General features: G+C 40.8%; 1 protein-coding gene across 1 annotated transcript in view; it reads left to right on the forward strand.

Annotated features, from left to right (window-relative positions):
- Positions 1-12,661: 12,661 nt before the first annotated feature.
- Positions 12,662-15,492, forward strand: part of Ddx58 (DExD/H-box helicase 58) — a 48,897-nt gene continuing 46,066 nt past the window's right edge. Inside the window, exon 1 of the mRNA XM_027403381.2 lies at positions 12,662-12,912. Within this exon, the coding sequence (XP_027259182.1) occupies positions 12,807-12,912 (106 nt within the window). The 5' untranslated portion in view covers positions 12,662-12,806. The remainder of the gene's footprint in view (positions 12,913-15,492) is intronic.

Consider the following 15,492-nt stretch of genomic DNA (forward strand, 5'->3'; position numbering starts at 1 on the left):
TACATTTATAGTTTTATGTATGTGGAACTATCCTTGCATTGTTGGGGTGAATCCTACTTGATCATGGTGGATAATCTTGGATGTTTTCTTGGATTTGGTTTGTACAAGTGTTTTACTGAGATTTTCTGCATCTATGTTTACAAGGGAAATCAGTCTGTCATTCTCTTTTTGTTGGGTCTTAATGTGATCTGGGTACCAGGGTAATTGTGGCCTCGTAAAATGTTCCTTCTGTTTCTATTTTGTGGAATAATTTGAGGAGTATTGCATTAACTCTTCTTAGAAAGTCTGGTGGAATTTTGAACTGAAACTATCTGGCTGTTTTTGTTTTGGGGAAGGAGACTTAACTATTCTGATATTTATTGGGGGTTATAGAGTAGTTATGTTTGTAAGCCTAAGTGCCCAAGGCTTTTATTTTCTTGAGCTCTCTTCATTAGTCACCATCTCTCTTCTAGGATTTCTGTTGTTTTTGTGCCGTCTGGTCTAGCCAGTCAGCATTTCTGACCTGTACTCTGCCTATCCTTTTGTTCACTATTGCTCTTAACCTCCACCCCCATTCTAGGACATGCAAAAAAAAAAAAAAAAAAAATTTTAAGTTTCCATTTACCTACTTAAAATACTTCAGTAGTTTCCCATTATGATGTTTTATACAGGCCATAATAATAATAAAATAAAAATCCTGAGTCAAAATGGCTTAGAAATCTGAGACTAGGCTCTAAATTTGTCTCCAGCTTTCATCTTAACCTCATTGTACTCTACCACCCACAACCCTTTACTGCTCCTCGAACCACCAGAAACTTTATAAATGGCATTTTTCTTCATTTGATAATTGGATGTTCTGGCTGATCTTTATGTTAAAGTGTGTTTGTAACCCCCATTTTTACCTGGTAGTGGCTTTGGTTTTGGAGTACCAGTAGGCTCACACAGTTGTCAGTAACATAAAGTGCTTCCTCAGTCTGGAAGGCCCACTATGGCTGTGTAAACACTGCAGTACACGAGTGCTTAAGACAATGTACAATATTTTTTTTTTTACAGTTTTATGATTTGAGATTTTATTGCAATAAGTTGGCAAGTTAACCATGAAATCTTGTCACTGTAATAGTGTATGTATTTGTTGTGTGGCTTCTTAAGTGGATTTTTTGCAGTTTTCACTAGAGTACAATACTATTTTAACATTGATTTTTCTGGTTAACTTAATCTTCTGTTGCAGTGCATCGAGTATAAATTGTTTAAAGAACATGTAGTGTGTAGTAACTCGGTGTCCTTTACAGTTGAGCATTTTCATTTCCTCTCCATTCCAGTTAGGGTACAAACACTTTTCTGCATGCAGCTTTTCCCCAGCAGTGTTGCTGAAGTCAGCCTCTCAATTCCTCAGCTCCAGCCATCCAGCCACAGTCTCCTAAGTAAGTGTTAGACTGCAAACGATTGCCACTGCATCATCCCCTTCAACTTCAACCTATTATAGCCCTGTTGCTTCCAGTTGAGAATAAAAGAGTTAATGCTTATAGGACTCTTCACTAGCAATCTGCAAATGTATTATCACACTTGTTTCCATCTTTAGATACTCCATATGTACACATATATTTGCCTTTTTTACTTTTGAAATATTTTATTAGTATACAATATGTAGATGATGTACAAGATGATAATTTTTACTATGGCAGTAGCATCCATGTATGTACTTTGGTCATATTTATTCCAGTATCCATACACACTGCTCTCTCGCCTCTCCCACTGATCCTCTTTTCCAAATAGTTTTAAAATCTAGATTCCACATATATGAGAACATACTTTGAGTCTGTCTTATTTCATGTAACATCATTTGCCAGTTCCATGTATTTTGCTGAGGATATGATCTCGTTCTTTTTAGGTTTTTCGAAACAGGGTTTCTCTGTGTAGCTTTGGAGCCTGTCCTGGAATTCGCTTTGTAGACCAGGCTATCCTTCTATCCTTGAACTTGAAGTTACATGCATGAATGTTCCTTTATCCTAATATTCCTATTTTTTAAAGAGTGGGTTTATGTACCTCTGATGTAACATCAGGGAAATGTAACACTGATGCACGGTGTGTGATTTAAAAATGTCCCTCGATGGGCGTTGGTGTCGCATGCCTTTAATCCCAGCACTTGGGAGGCAGAGGCAGGTGGGTCTCTGTGAGTTCGAGGCCAGCCTGGTCTCCAGAATGAGTGCCAGGATAAGGCTCCAAAGCTACACAGAGAAACCCTGTCTCGAGACCCCCCCCCCCCCAAATAAACAAAATACAAATGTCCCTCAAGATGTTTTTAAGTAGCTCTTCCACTTCCATTTAAATCCAGGCCAGAAAAATACTTATTTTTCCAGTCTCAGACTGGAACAGTTGACTATCACATGTCTGTCACGCACTGGTATTTCTGAAGTATGTATTTTCTGAAGTATGACCCAAAATTTCTTTGTTGTGACTTGATTCAGGTTGTAGGCTTGGCTTGAATTACTGTATGGTATATCTGTTGGTTGTTGTACCTGAAGTTTGTCCATTGATCATTGGTTAGGTTGTATTTTCCCCTACTCTTTACTCAGTAGGCTTCCTTTTCTCACTAATTTGTGGGAAGATGTTTTGAAATTCTGGAAGAGACCTCTTCCTAGTAAGCTATTGATGCTTCTCTCCTGAGTCGGTTGTCACTATGGTGATTATAAAATCATCTTCTATAGCTTATTAGGTGGCATTTAGTATGCAGGTGTTTTCCTTTTGTCTGTTAGGACAACCCCACAGGTTCTTACTCAGTGGCTGACAGTCTTCTTCCTCACTTGTTTCCACTCTCAGACTCTGCCCTAGTCATCCAGTAAGAACATTTGCAGTTGGCCTAATCTATTCTTTTTAGTATTCTCTGGTGTAAAAAGAACACCTCAGTCTTCCATTTATCTTTTAAAGTCAGGTGTTTCTGGAAGAACCTTTTCGGGCCCACTGCTTTCATCCATTTTTTCTGGAACTCTGGAGATAATTTTGTTTTCTGAATGCTGCTAACAATGACCAACTTGGTTAACAAGCAACCTTGCAAGCTTTGCCCCTTGCTTGGACAGAAAATATTCAAACTTGTTTGCTCGGTATATAAGATTGTTTCAAATCTGAAGCTTGGCTTTTCTCTCTTCTCTCTTAAACACACTATTCATTTTCACCATTGAACCCCCATCCATTCCTTGAGTGCACACACACACAAAAAGATTTATTCTTAATGTTATTGCATATTGCAAAGCCTTACCTGTTTTGTAGATAAATTCATTCACTTGTAAATTCGATGCCAGGAGTTATACAGCAGTATTAAGATATGGCCCTCAGGGCAGAGGAGATGGCTTGGAACAGTAAAAAAGTTGCACAACAAATACAATGACATGAATGCAGATTCCTAACACCCATGTCTTTAAAAACAAAACAAAAAAGCCAGTGTAGTGTGAGCACTGAATAGAATTGACAGTGGCAGATTCTAGGCTACCCAGTCTAGATTAAATGGTGACTTTCAGAGTCAGTTAGAGACCCTCTCGGGGGAGGGAGGGAAGCAAAACATGGAGGCTGGGTGTCAAGCAATAAGGAGACAGAGGCAGGCAAATGGTCTGAGTTAGAGGCCAAACTGGTCTACAAAGCAAGATCCAGGCCAGCCAGAGCTACTTAGACCCTGTCTCCAAAAAAGGGAGAAGGAATTCTGGAAATGGCTGTGCAGTTTGAGAGCACGTTTGTTCTTGCAGAGGACCCTGTTTCAGTTCCCAGCACCTACATGGTAGTGCATAACCAACTACAACTCCAGTTCCAAGGGACCCATTGCCTTCTCTCAGACACCAGGCTGTGAGTTGTTTGCATGCAGGCAACCTCTCATACACATCAAAATTCATTTTAAAAAGTAAAAAATGACAGTGTAGATCATGAGTGAAAATGTGTAGGGAGGCACTGTAACCACGCCTCCTAAGGGCTGGCTACAGGTGTGCTTGACCTGTCAGAGTGTGGTCAAGGGGAGGTCAGGATAGGTTCTTAAAGGGCTGCAGACACGTGGAGGCCCTTCTCTGGCCACACTAGCTTTCGGCCTCTGGGCATGCTCTGGCTTGCGTTTGGGCTGGTGTTTATCTGAATAAATCTTAACATTATGGCCTACGGATCATCATTGAGCACGAAATACACATGAGCACACAAACAAAAAAAATGACCCTGACCTTGAAATGGGAGGGGATGCAGGAAAGGCTTAAAGTGGCCCTTGGTGTTAAAACACAATAAGCAATATGTTGACAGGCCGCAGGAAATACAAAAAAGATAAGGCAGCCTGTGGTTTGAATCCAAATGGTGAAACACTGCAAGGAGTACAAGGTAAGGGAAGTTATTTAGAATTTGAAGGAACCAATTGTGCAGTAACACAGATGAATGGACACAGGAGGTAGCTGAGACAATGCACAATTTAAGAGGAATTGGTATGTGAAGTGGGGATTTGCTGAAGCTGAAAAGTTGGTATCTGAGTATTTGGCAACAAAGAAAGATCAGACTTCTTTAGGAGGGAAGAAATCTAAGCAAAGGAGTCATGTTTGGTGTTGAAACATCTCCCCACTGCTAATAGGTTGTGGTTAAAAGTAATATGGCCAATTAGATTATTACACCATCCAGTTTTCCTGAAGAAGTCAGAGAGCAATTTTAGTGCACTAGAGCAAGTTCATTCTGTAGGAAGGATGCAAAGGTAAGAGTGTTGGGAGTCAGGCATGGTGGTGGTCCTCATGTACTTCTGCCTTGGGGTCTTTGCACTTTCTGTTCATTGTGGATAGAATGTTCTTCACTTTCAGGACTCACTTCCTGTCTTCATAAGTCTTTTTCTGACCAGTTTGTCTAATAAATATACCCTCATTACACCTCATTGCATCAACCTGCATTATTTATTCTCTCTGCATTTATATGGACTGTGTTTTCTGTCCACCCAAAAATGTGGGAAGCTTGGAATCTCTTCTCTCTGTCAGGTACTGCCGTTCCCAAGCCAGATGCTCACAACATACTTCGTGAATATTTTTCCTCCTCTTGTGCACTACCAGCCACAGCCTGCCTTCCTCTACTGCTGGTTCTCCACTGTTACTGTCTGGATAGGAGCCAGAGAGCTCTTATAAACTTGCCATTTTGCTATGTCACCCTTGCTTAAAATCCTTCAATTGCACATAAGTCTTTGTCTTGAAGTGCTTTGATGTGCACTCACTCTGTAAACATGTTGAGGAGTAATGCCCAGGCAAAGAGAGGGTCCAAGATTGCAATATTTCTTCTTACCATTCTGGGGCACCTCTTCCTTGGCTTTGGTTATATTTTACCTAGGAATCAGATTACAATTGTGGCTTAATAAATCCACCACCATTCAAGGATACAGGGTTTCCCAATGGAAGCGTAAAACAAGGCGTATCATTAACGCTTTTGTTTTGAGACAGGGTCTGACTGTGTAGCCTGGCCGATCTGAAACTCACTATGTAGACCAGGCTGGCTTCAAACTCAAATCTCCCGGCCTCTGCCTCCCAGGTCCGGGAGCTAAAGATGTGTGCCACCATGTTCAACTACTCCTTTACTTTTGAAAGCAATTCTTGATCTTGTTTTTCTCAGTTAAAAGCCTATATGTAGGACCTAATCTAGTGGCATACTTTGTAATCGAAGCACACATGAAGTGGAAACAGGAAGACCCGGAGTTAAAAGCCAGTTTGAGCTACAAGAGAAGTTCTAGGCTAATCCAGGCTGCATAGACACACCCTGTTTTGAGTACTTAAGACAAAACTAAACCTAAACCAGGAGTGATAACATAAACCTGTAATCCCAGAGGTCAGGAGGCTGAGTCAGGAGAATCAATAGCTCAAGGCTGTTGTGTCCAAAAACAAGTTCACCTTAGGCAGTAGCCCAGGAGTTTGCTTAACACATAAATGTGTACAAAATATAAAGAACATCTACACAAAGGGTCCAGACGAAAACCCGAAAGAAATTGGACAGAATTGAACTTTTGAAAGATGGGAACTTCACTGTATAAGAATAGTTCATTTGGCTTTTCTTATGAGAGCCTGCCTCAGGCTAGATGGAAGCTAGAATCTAAGGGGAGAGCCGCAATTACTGTTTTATAAGATGGATCATGGAGCTTCCAGGGCGACTGGATTCTGAGGAGAAATCTCAGAAAGGAGACACTTGCCAGGCAGTGATGACACACACCATTAATCCCGGCACTCAGGCACTCTGGAGGCAGAAGCAGCAGATCTCTGTGAGTTTGAGACCAACCTGGACTATAGAACAAGTTCTAGGACAGCCAAGACAGAAACCCTGTCTTAAAAAGGAAAGAAAGTAAAGAACAGAAAGGAGGCACTCAGAGCCCTAAGATTGTACATAAAAGATTAACTGGTTTTCGTCTGTGAGATGCCTTTGTACAGGGAAGATATCAAGGGACCCTGTGAGAAAGAGCTAGAGGGTGAAAGAGCCTGCCACCTGAGCTGCCCTTGCAGAGATGTTCTAGAGGTTGGTCTGGAGGGGCCGGGAAACAGACTAAGAGTTCATACTCACATTAAGGGCAAAACCGGAACAGGTCTGCCACAATGAGTAAATGAAGCTTCCAGGAGTTCAAAGTGAAGCACTTATCATTTAGTGTTGTTAGAACAGAAGGCAACACCCCCAAGATTAAGGTAATAGAATATAGAGATTCTGTAATTTATCCACAGTGCCCAGTATAAAATTAAAAATTGTTAAACATGGGGGCTGGAGAGATGGCTCAGGGGTTAAGAGCAATGACTGCTCTTCCAGAGGTCCTGAGTTCAATTCCCAGCAACCACATGGAGGCTCACAACCATCTGTTATGAGATCTGGTGCCCTCTTCTGGTGTGCAGATATACATGGAAGCAGAATGTTGTATACATAATAAATAAATAAAATCTTAAAAAAATTATTAAACATGTGAGGGGACACAGAGTCAAGAGAAAAAAAAAAAACAGTAATCCAATGATAGAATTTGCAAACAAGGACTTTCCAGTACTGGGAATCAGTTGAACCCAGAGCCTTGTACGTGCTAGGTAAATGCTCTACCATAGAGTCACATCCCTAACTCGCTTCTCAAGTTTTCTTTTCAGACAGAAGTAACTAAATTATTCAGACTGGTCTTAATATTTTCCTGCCTCAGCCTCCCAGATAGGCCAAAGAACAGACCTGCCACACCAGGCTTGGCTTGGCTTTTAAACATACTATTAGAAGTATATGTATAAATTAAAAAAAAAAAATGGTTACAATGAATGAGCAGATAGAGGGTTTAAGCTGAGTCATGAGAAGTGAACCTAGAGGGAGGGGTCGGTTTGGAATCCTAGAACTGTAAAAAAAAAAAAAAAAAAAAAAAAAAAAAAAAAAAAAAAATGCTTGAAATGGAAGTGAAACAACCCTTGACCACAAATTTGAGAAGCGAAAGAATGGCATCAGGAGGAAAGCAGTGCCTGCAGGTGATTGGCTGGCACTGGAGTGGGCGCAGAAAGCCTCCAGGTGATTGGCTAGCACGGAAGTGGGAGCAGAAGGGAATGTAGGAAGATGACTGATTAATTTTTTTTTTTTTTTATGGAAAGGGTATCTACAGCTCAGAATAAAGCTCGTAACTGTCTATTGTATCTTGCATTGCAGGGAAGGGAAGTTTCTAATAGTAACCTATAGTAGGTATGTCGGGTGGGGGTGTGTGGGTGGAGGGTGGGGTGGAATTTCGTGGTTATAAAGATCTTTTACCTGATAAAGTATGGTATCAATTGAACTGAAGTAAATTAAGGCTGTGTGTGTAATCTTTGGAGCAACCATTAAATAACAAACACACACACACTTATGAGGAAGGATATGTCACTAAGGGTAAAGTAAAATTATATTTGAATAATTCAAAGGAATGAAATTCAGAATAAAATTAGATACAACAAACAGAAAAATCAAAAATTTAAATCCATACCAATAATTAAATGTAGTTGGTTTCTTTTTTTGGAGGGGGGTGGGGAGGCTTCAAGACAGGGTTTCTCTGTGTAACCCTGGCTATCTTGGAACTCTGTAGACCAGGCTGGCCTCGAACTCAGAAAGATCTGCCTGCCTCTGCCTCCTGCCCTAAAGCTGTGGAATACCTGTCCTTTCTTTGTATGCATGTTTGTGTTGTGCAGGTGCATTTTTGTGTTTATGCATATGGTAGGTGTCACTCTCAGGAATGTCATCTCATGTCCCCTGTCAGAGTCTGTCATCTCTGCCTTGGAGATCACCAATCAGGATAGATGAGCTCAACAGAGAGCCCCAGGAATCCTCCCGTCTCTGCCTCCTCAATGCTGTGCTTACATGGCATTTTTATGTGGGTTCTAGGGATTGGATTTAGATACTCATGCTTGTGTGACAAGCACTTTACCTACTGAGCCATCTCCCCAAACCCCAATCCTTTTAAGCTTAAGTTCCTCTGGAATGTATTTCAAAATAGTTCGTATGCCCACGCCCTAAACAAGTTTCATTAAATTTCAAAAAGCTAAAATATTGCAGTGTATAGACCTCAACAGATTAAAATCAGGAGTCAATAGCTCTGAGCTATTTAGGAAATTCTTAGCATTCTTATCTGGAAGTCACGAAGAATTCACAAGGACACTAGGAACTATTGCAAATGGCATGCCATGGAAATAACACCAAGGTTTATGCAATGTTCTAGATTCCCATTTGGAAACAGGAAACAAAATAACTCACCTGCTTTTATACAAGGATAACTGTATAAAATAAGTAATACAGAATCCTATTTTAAGAAACTAGTACAAGCAGGGTGATGGTGTCACACACCTTTAATTCCAGCACTCGTGAGGCAGAGGCAGACAGATTTTTACAGAGAAACCCTGTCTTGAAAAAAAAAAGAAGCAGCAGAAGCTAGTATAAGAATGGTAAATAATGGCAAGTGGAAAAGAAAAACTAATGTTTACAGCAGAGATCAGTGAAATAGAAAATGGAATGGTAATGAAGAAATTTATCAGAGCAAAAGTTGGTTCTCCGAAAAGATAACATTGGCAAATGTCTAGCATGGATAGATTTTTTAAAATGGGTTTTTAAAAAATTAAGTAATGCCATTATTTTAGCAATTTAGAAGACATGGTCAGATGTGCTGTGTTTGAAGATACTTGGGCCACATTACATGTTTAAGGTGCTTATTTGAGCACCTACAAACTGGTGCAGCTCAGAGCTTGGCTAGAGGGTGTTGGTGGAAAGTTCTTTTGTTTGTAGTTGAATCCATAAGGAAAGCAATATTATTTGGTTGCTTGACGTTTGGGCAATTTGTCTTTCCTGGACCTTCCTGTGAGCAGTTCAAGAAGATGTAAAAAAACAGCTACTTGAGCTGGGTGTTGGTGGTGCATGCCTTTAATCCCAGCACTCAGGAGACAGAGGCAGGTGGATCTCTGAGTTTGAGGCCAGCCTGGTCTAGAGAGTTCCAGGACAGGGTCCAAAGCAATACAGAGAAACCCTGTCTTAAAAAACAAAAACAAAACAAACAAAAAGAACGCCTATTTGGTACCTGTGATTGGCTGAGCTTGTCTCCTCTTCTATTTCCTAGGCTCCTTTTTTGGGCCTTTGAGTTGCTCCAGTCTAATACATTCTCATTTAATTATTTTACCATTTTAAAAAAAAAACATAACTTACCAAAATTGATTGATTCAAGATGAAGTTTAAAAAAATATGAATAGCCTTTTATGTAATAATGAAATTGAATCCAGACAACTATGACTCCCAGCCCAAATGGTCTTTTTGGCAAATTCTGTTGATACTTTGTTGTGCCAGGTTTCGGGAGCCCAGAGACTAATCCAAGGAGTCAACACTCTGATGCAAAAAGCAAAAGATTCCTTTTTATTTTATCTTATTTATTTATTTATTTTTTTGGTTTTTTGAGACAGGGTTTCTTTGTGGGTTTTGGAGACTGTCCTGGAACTAGCGCTTGTAGACCAGGCTGGTCTCCAACTCACAGAGATCTGCCTGCCTATGCCTCCCGAGTGCTGGGACTAAAGGCATGCACCACCACCGCCTGGCTAAGGTTTCTTTTTATTGTTCAAGCTGGCCAGCTTGGATCTCACTCCATGGTGGGAAATGAGATGCCAACCAGCCAAAAATCTTATGTGACCATAAGGTTGAAGGCCACAAATTTCAAGAGTTTCCATGGTTACTTAAGGTCATACAAAGTACAGAGTAAAGCAGTAACTATATATTTTAAACAAGATATATTTGAGTGAGATAAGACAAGGCATAAGGTTACAGAGTCACAGGGTCTGTCAGTTATCCTCTGGGCTGGGGATCTTTACAACTTTAGGACCAGCAATTAGCAGACAGGAATGTTGACCCAAGTGGTGGAGGATCACCTCCCCTTCTCTGAGAGCAGGACTCAGGCACCAGCTACAGCACTCCTGATATAAGGAGTCAAAATTTCCTTTACCATTAGAAGTTCCCTTTCTCTGTATAGATTTAGGGCCCAAGTTTTTAAACTTTTATTAATTTTAACTTTTGGTCTTTCAACTTAAGGAGAAAAAAAATATACTAGTACACAAACTCTTAGGATCCTAACACAAAAAGTGTTACAAAAACTTGCAGACCAATATCCTTTATGAACACAGACAAAATAAAAAAATAACCAACTGTATGAAAATACTAGCAAATTGAATACAGAAGTATATAGAAAAGATTGTCATCAGAAGAGGTTTATTCCAGGAATTCTAGGCCTATTTAAATTTACAAGTCCATCAATGACCCAAGCATGTTGGCACAAACTTGTAATCTTAGCATTCTAGAGGCAGAAGCAGGAGGAACAGTTCAAAGGTCATCCTAGGCTATATAGCGAGTTTCAGGCCATTTTAGGCTACATAGAACCCTGTCTCAATCAAAACAAAATAAAATCAATAAAATTTGGCATGTTAACAAATATATGATCACCTCAATAGATGGGGGAAAAAGACAGTTGAAAAAATTCACTCATTCATGCTAAAGGAAAAAAAAACCTTAAATATAAAAGAAAATGTCATTAATCTGACAGGGGGCATCTGTCATAGTTTATGTCAACTTGACAGAAATCTGGACTTTAAGTTGAGGGAACCTCGGGCTGGAGAGATGGCTCTCTTCCAACGGTCCTGAGTTCATTCCCAGCAACCACATGGTGGCTTATCTCATCTGTAATGAGATTTGGTGCCCTCTTTTGGCCTGCAGGCATACATGCAGGTCGAACTTTCTACACATAATAAATAAATCTCTAAAAAGAAAAAAAAAAAAAAAAAAAAAAAAAAAAAAAAAAGACGAGGAAACCCAACTGAGAATGGCCTCCACGAGACTGGTCTGTACTGAAACATCTTGGTTGCTGATTGATGAAGAAGTGCCTGTCATACTTCAAACACTATAATCCCTAGGCTGGGTTATAAGAAAGGTATTCTGAGCAAACCAGCGCAAGCAAGCCAGTAAATTGTATTCCTCCATGGTTTCTGTTTCAATCCCAACCTCCAGGTTTCTAAAGCCTTGAGTTCCTGCCTTGGCTTCCCTTGATGATGGACTTGAAAACAGGAAACCAAATAAACACTCTTGGTCAGTGTTTTATCACAGAACCAGAAAGCAAATTATACCCGCATCTCTGATCCTTTCCAACCGTGGTTAGTGATAAACTTTGCCTATTCTCATAAAAAAAAAAAGAATGGAAATTAATAAAAGTCATAAAATCACTGAGTGGCACATGCCTTTAATCCCAACACTTGGGAGACAGAGGCCAGCTGGATCTACAGAGCAAATTCCAGAGCAGCCAGGGTTACAAGAAACCCTGTTTCAAAAAAGCAAAATACTGGGTGTTGGTGGCGCAGGCCTTTAATCCCAGCACTCGGGAGGCAGAGGCAGGCGGATCTCTGTGAGTTCGAGGCCAGCCTGGTCTCCAGAGCGAGTGCCAGGACATGCTCCAAAGCTACACAGAGAAACCCTGTCTCAAAACAAAACAAACAAAAAAACAAAAAAAAGCTAAATAAATAATTAGTCATGGAGGGCAGGGCAGGTGAGGAGGGGAGGGAGAGGGAACAGGGATTGACAAGTAAAACAATCTTGTTTCTAATTTAAATTTTAAAAAAAAGTCATGAAGCCGTGAAAGGAGACCCTGATAATTATATTTTATTAATATAAATGTAATACTCATCAAAAAACACCTTTAAGGAAATTGGAGTGGTAAGCTGCAAACAGGAATATGATATTTGAATATATACAATTTTTATGTTCAATATACACATTCAAAAGATAGTATAATAGCTAAACAAAGACAGGCATGTGTTCAGAATCATTAACTATATGGGAAGATAAAACTACAGTAATTATCAATTTGCTACAGAGAAAGAAAGAAAACCATCTGTATCCAACAGATGCATGTCAGCTTTAGTTCTATAACTCCGAGTGGGAATGCAAACTGGTGTTGTCACTTTGGAAAAGAGGTGATAGTTTCCTAACAAAGCAGAGATTTCTGCAGGACCCAGCTGATCTGTCGGAAGAGGTAACTGTGTCTCGGTTTTTCGGAATTCATTGAACTGTACACTTCAACTGTGCGCACTTTATAATATAAACCGCACCACTCCAAAAGCAGCCCGCAAACTTCAAGGCTGTTGCCAAGGAGCCTTTGGGTCCCTCCTGGCCAGCGCCTCACGGGATCAGAAAGGAAACTGAATCCCCGCCCCCAGCGCCGCGAGGGCAGTTTCGATTTCCTCTCTCAGGCCCTGGCGGCTTGTGGCTCTGGGTGTCTTCTTGGAAAATCCCTACAGCGCTCACTTCTAGTGGCTTTGGGGGATCCAGGGCGATCATCGCTCGGGGGGAGACACAGAATGACAGCTGAACAGAGGCAGAATCTGCAAGCGTTCAGAGACTATGTCAGGAAGACTCTGGACCCCACCTACATCCTCAGCTACATGAGTCCCTGGCTCCAGGATGGTGAGTGTTCCCAGATGCGCTGGCTCTCAGGCTTTCCAAGTAGGTGTGGAAAAAAGAAAAAAAAAAAGAAAAAAAAACACTCAGGCCAAAACCAATTGGGGTCCCATTCCTCACCCCCCCCTTTTTCTGCTTTCTTTAGGCCAGTTTGGGTAACTAACCTAGGTACACTGGGCTTGTGCCAGACGCCTATGGCATATTAGACTGGACAGCAACTGGGTTTGATGGTCAGGGACAGTTCCTGCAAAGTGGATGAAACTTCGTTAAGAGTTTGGGGTAACCTAAATCTGTATTCCTGGGCCATGGTCACTCAGAATGGCGCCAGAATAAACTGTCTCTTATTCTCTTTAAGATGAAAGAAATTGGTTTGTTTTGTTCTTTTGCTTTTTTTTCTGTCTTGAAAGTTTGCATTGAAGTAGTCTTTCAACTCTTTGGTTAGGGTTAGGGTTTGTTGTTTGTTTGAGGCTACTGTGGATAGTAACCCCCTTTTCTGATTTCTTTTTTGCCATGTTTGTTAAAGGCATGTCAGAGAGCTACTTGTTTGTATGTTAATCAGAAAAATTGTTTTTCCTTCCTTCCTTTCTTTCTTCTACCATGTACTAATCTAATTTCACTATCAGAGTAATGGCAGCTTTGTAGACAGTGTTTGTTGGTGTCCCTTCCCCTTCGATTCTATGGCACATGTTGAAGAATCTTGATGTTACCTTTTCTTTAAAGGTTTGGTAGAATTAGGCAGTGAATCATCTAATTCTAGGCTTTTCTTCATTTGGAGATTTTTTTTTCTTGTTATAGATCTCTTTGTTTATATCCTCTTCATTAAATTTTGATAGACAGTGTCTAGGAATTTGCCGATTTCTTTTTTTCCTAAATTTTTTAAAAATTTAAATTAGAAACAATTTTATTTTACATATCAGTCCCAGTTCCCTCTCCCTCCCATGCCCCCCCAACCCATCCCTCTTCTGCTCCCCAGGGAGAGTGAGGCCTTCCATGGGGATCTTCAAAGTCTGTCATATCATTTGAAACAGGGCCTCCTCCCCCGAGTGTCTAGGCTGAGAGAGCATCCCTCTAATGTGGAATGGGCTTCCCAAAGTCCATTCGTACACTAGGATAAATACTGATCCACTGCCAGAGGCCCCATAGACTGACCAGGCCTCCTAGCTGACACCCATGTTCAGGAGGGTCTGGGTGAGTCCTATGCTGATTTCCCAGCTATCAGTCTGGGGTCCATGAGCTCCCCCTTGTTCAGGTCAGCTGTTTCTGTGGGTTTCCTCAGCCTGATCTTGACCCTTTTGCTCATCACTCATCCCTCTCTGAAATTGGATTCCAGGAGTTTGGCTCAGTGCTTGGCTGTGGGTGTCTGCTTCCATCAGCTACTGAATCTGCTTCCATCATCCTACAGGCTCTAGGGTGGCATATAAGGTAGTCATCAATCTCATTATGGGGGAAGGGCATTTAAGGTAGCCTCTCCACTATTGCTTAGATTCCAAAATATACAAAGAATTCAAGAAGCTAGTCATCAAAACACCAAGTAATCCAATTAAAAAGTGGGGTACAGAACTAAGTGGACAATTCTCAATAGAGGAATCTAAAATGGCTGAAAGACATTTAAGAAAGTGCTCAACATCCTTAGCCATCAGGGAAATGCAAATCAAAACAACTTTTGAGAATGGCTAAAATCAAAAACACCAATGACAGTTTATCCTGGAGAGGATGTGGAGAAAGGGGAACATTTCTCCATTGCTGGCGAGAGTGCAAACTGGTATAGCCACTTTGGAAATCAGTATGATGGTTCCTCAGGAAAAAGGGAATCCGTTTACCTCAAGATCCAGCAATTCCACTCTTAGGCATATACCCAAAGGAAGCATATTCATACCACAAGGACATCAGTTCATCTATGTGCATAGCAGCATTATTTGTAATAGCCTGAACCTGGATGCAACCTAGATGTCCCTCAACTGAAGAATGGATGGAGAAAATGGGGTACATTTACACAATGGAGTACTATTCAGTGGGGGGAAAAAAAAGCAACGAAATCTTGAAATTCACAAGCAAATGGATGGAACCAGAAGAAACCATCCTGAGTGAGGTAACCCTGTCACAAAAAGACAAACATGGTATGTACTCACTCATATATGGATATTAGACATAAAGCAAAGGATTACCAACCTACAATCCACAACTCCAGAGAATTGAGGAAAAAAGGAGGACCCTAGGAGAGACATACATTGTCCCCCCAGAGAAGAGAAAAGAGACAAGATCTTCTGAGCAAATTGGGAGCATGGGGGAAGGGGAGAGGGGGCTGTAAGAAAGAGAGGAGGAGAACAGGAGGGGAGAGGAGGACATGAGGGAGCAAGAAAATTGAGTCGAGGGAAGAATAAAGGAGAGCAAGAAAAGAGATACCTTAATAGAGGGAGCCATTATAGGTTTAAAGAGAAATCTGGCACTAGGGAAATGTCCAGAGATCTACAAGGATGACTCCAACTAAAAAAATCTAAGCAATAGTGGAGAGGCTACCTTAAATAACCTTCCCCTATAATGAGATTGATGACTACCTTATATGCCACCCTAGAGCCCCTTCATTCA

The sequence above is a fragment of the Cricetulus griseus genome, chromosome 2 (genome assembly GCF_003668045.3).
Source record: "Cricetulus griseus strain 17A/GY chromosome 2, alternate assembly CriGri-PICRH-1.0, whole genome shotgun sequence".
Classification (NCBI taxonomy): domain Eukaryota; kingdom Metazoa; phylum Chordata; class Mammalia; order Rodentia; family Cricetidae; genus Cricetulus; species Cricetulus griseus.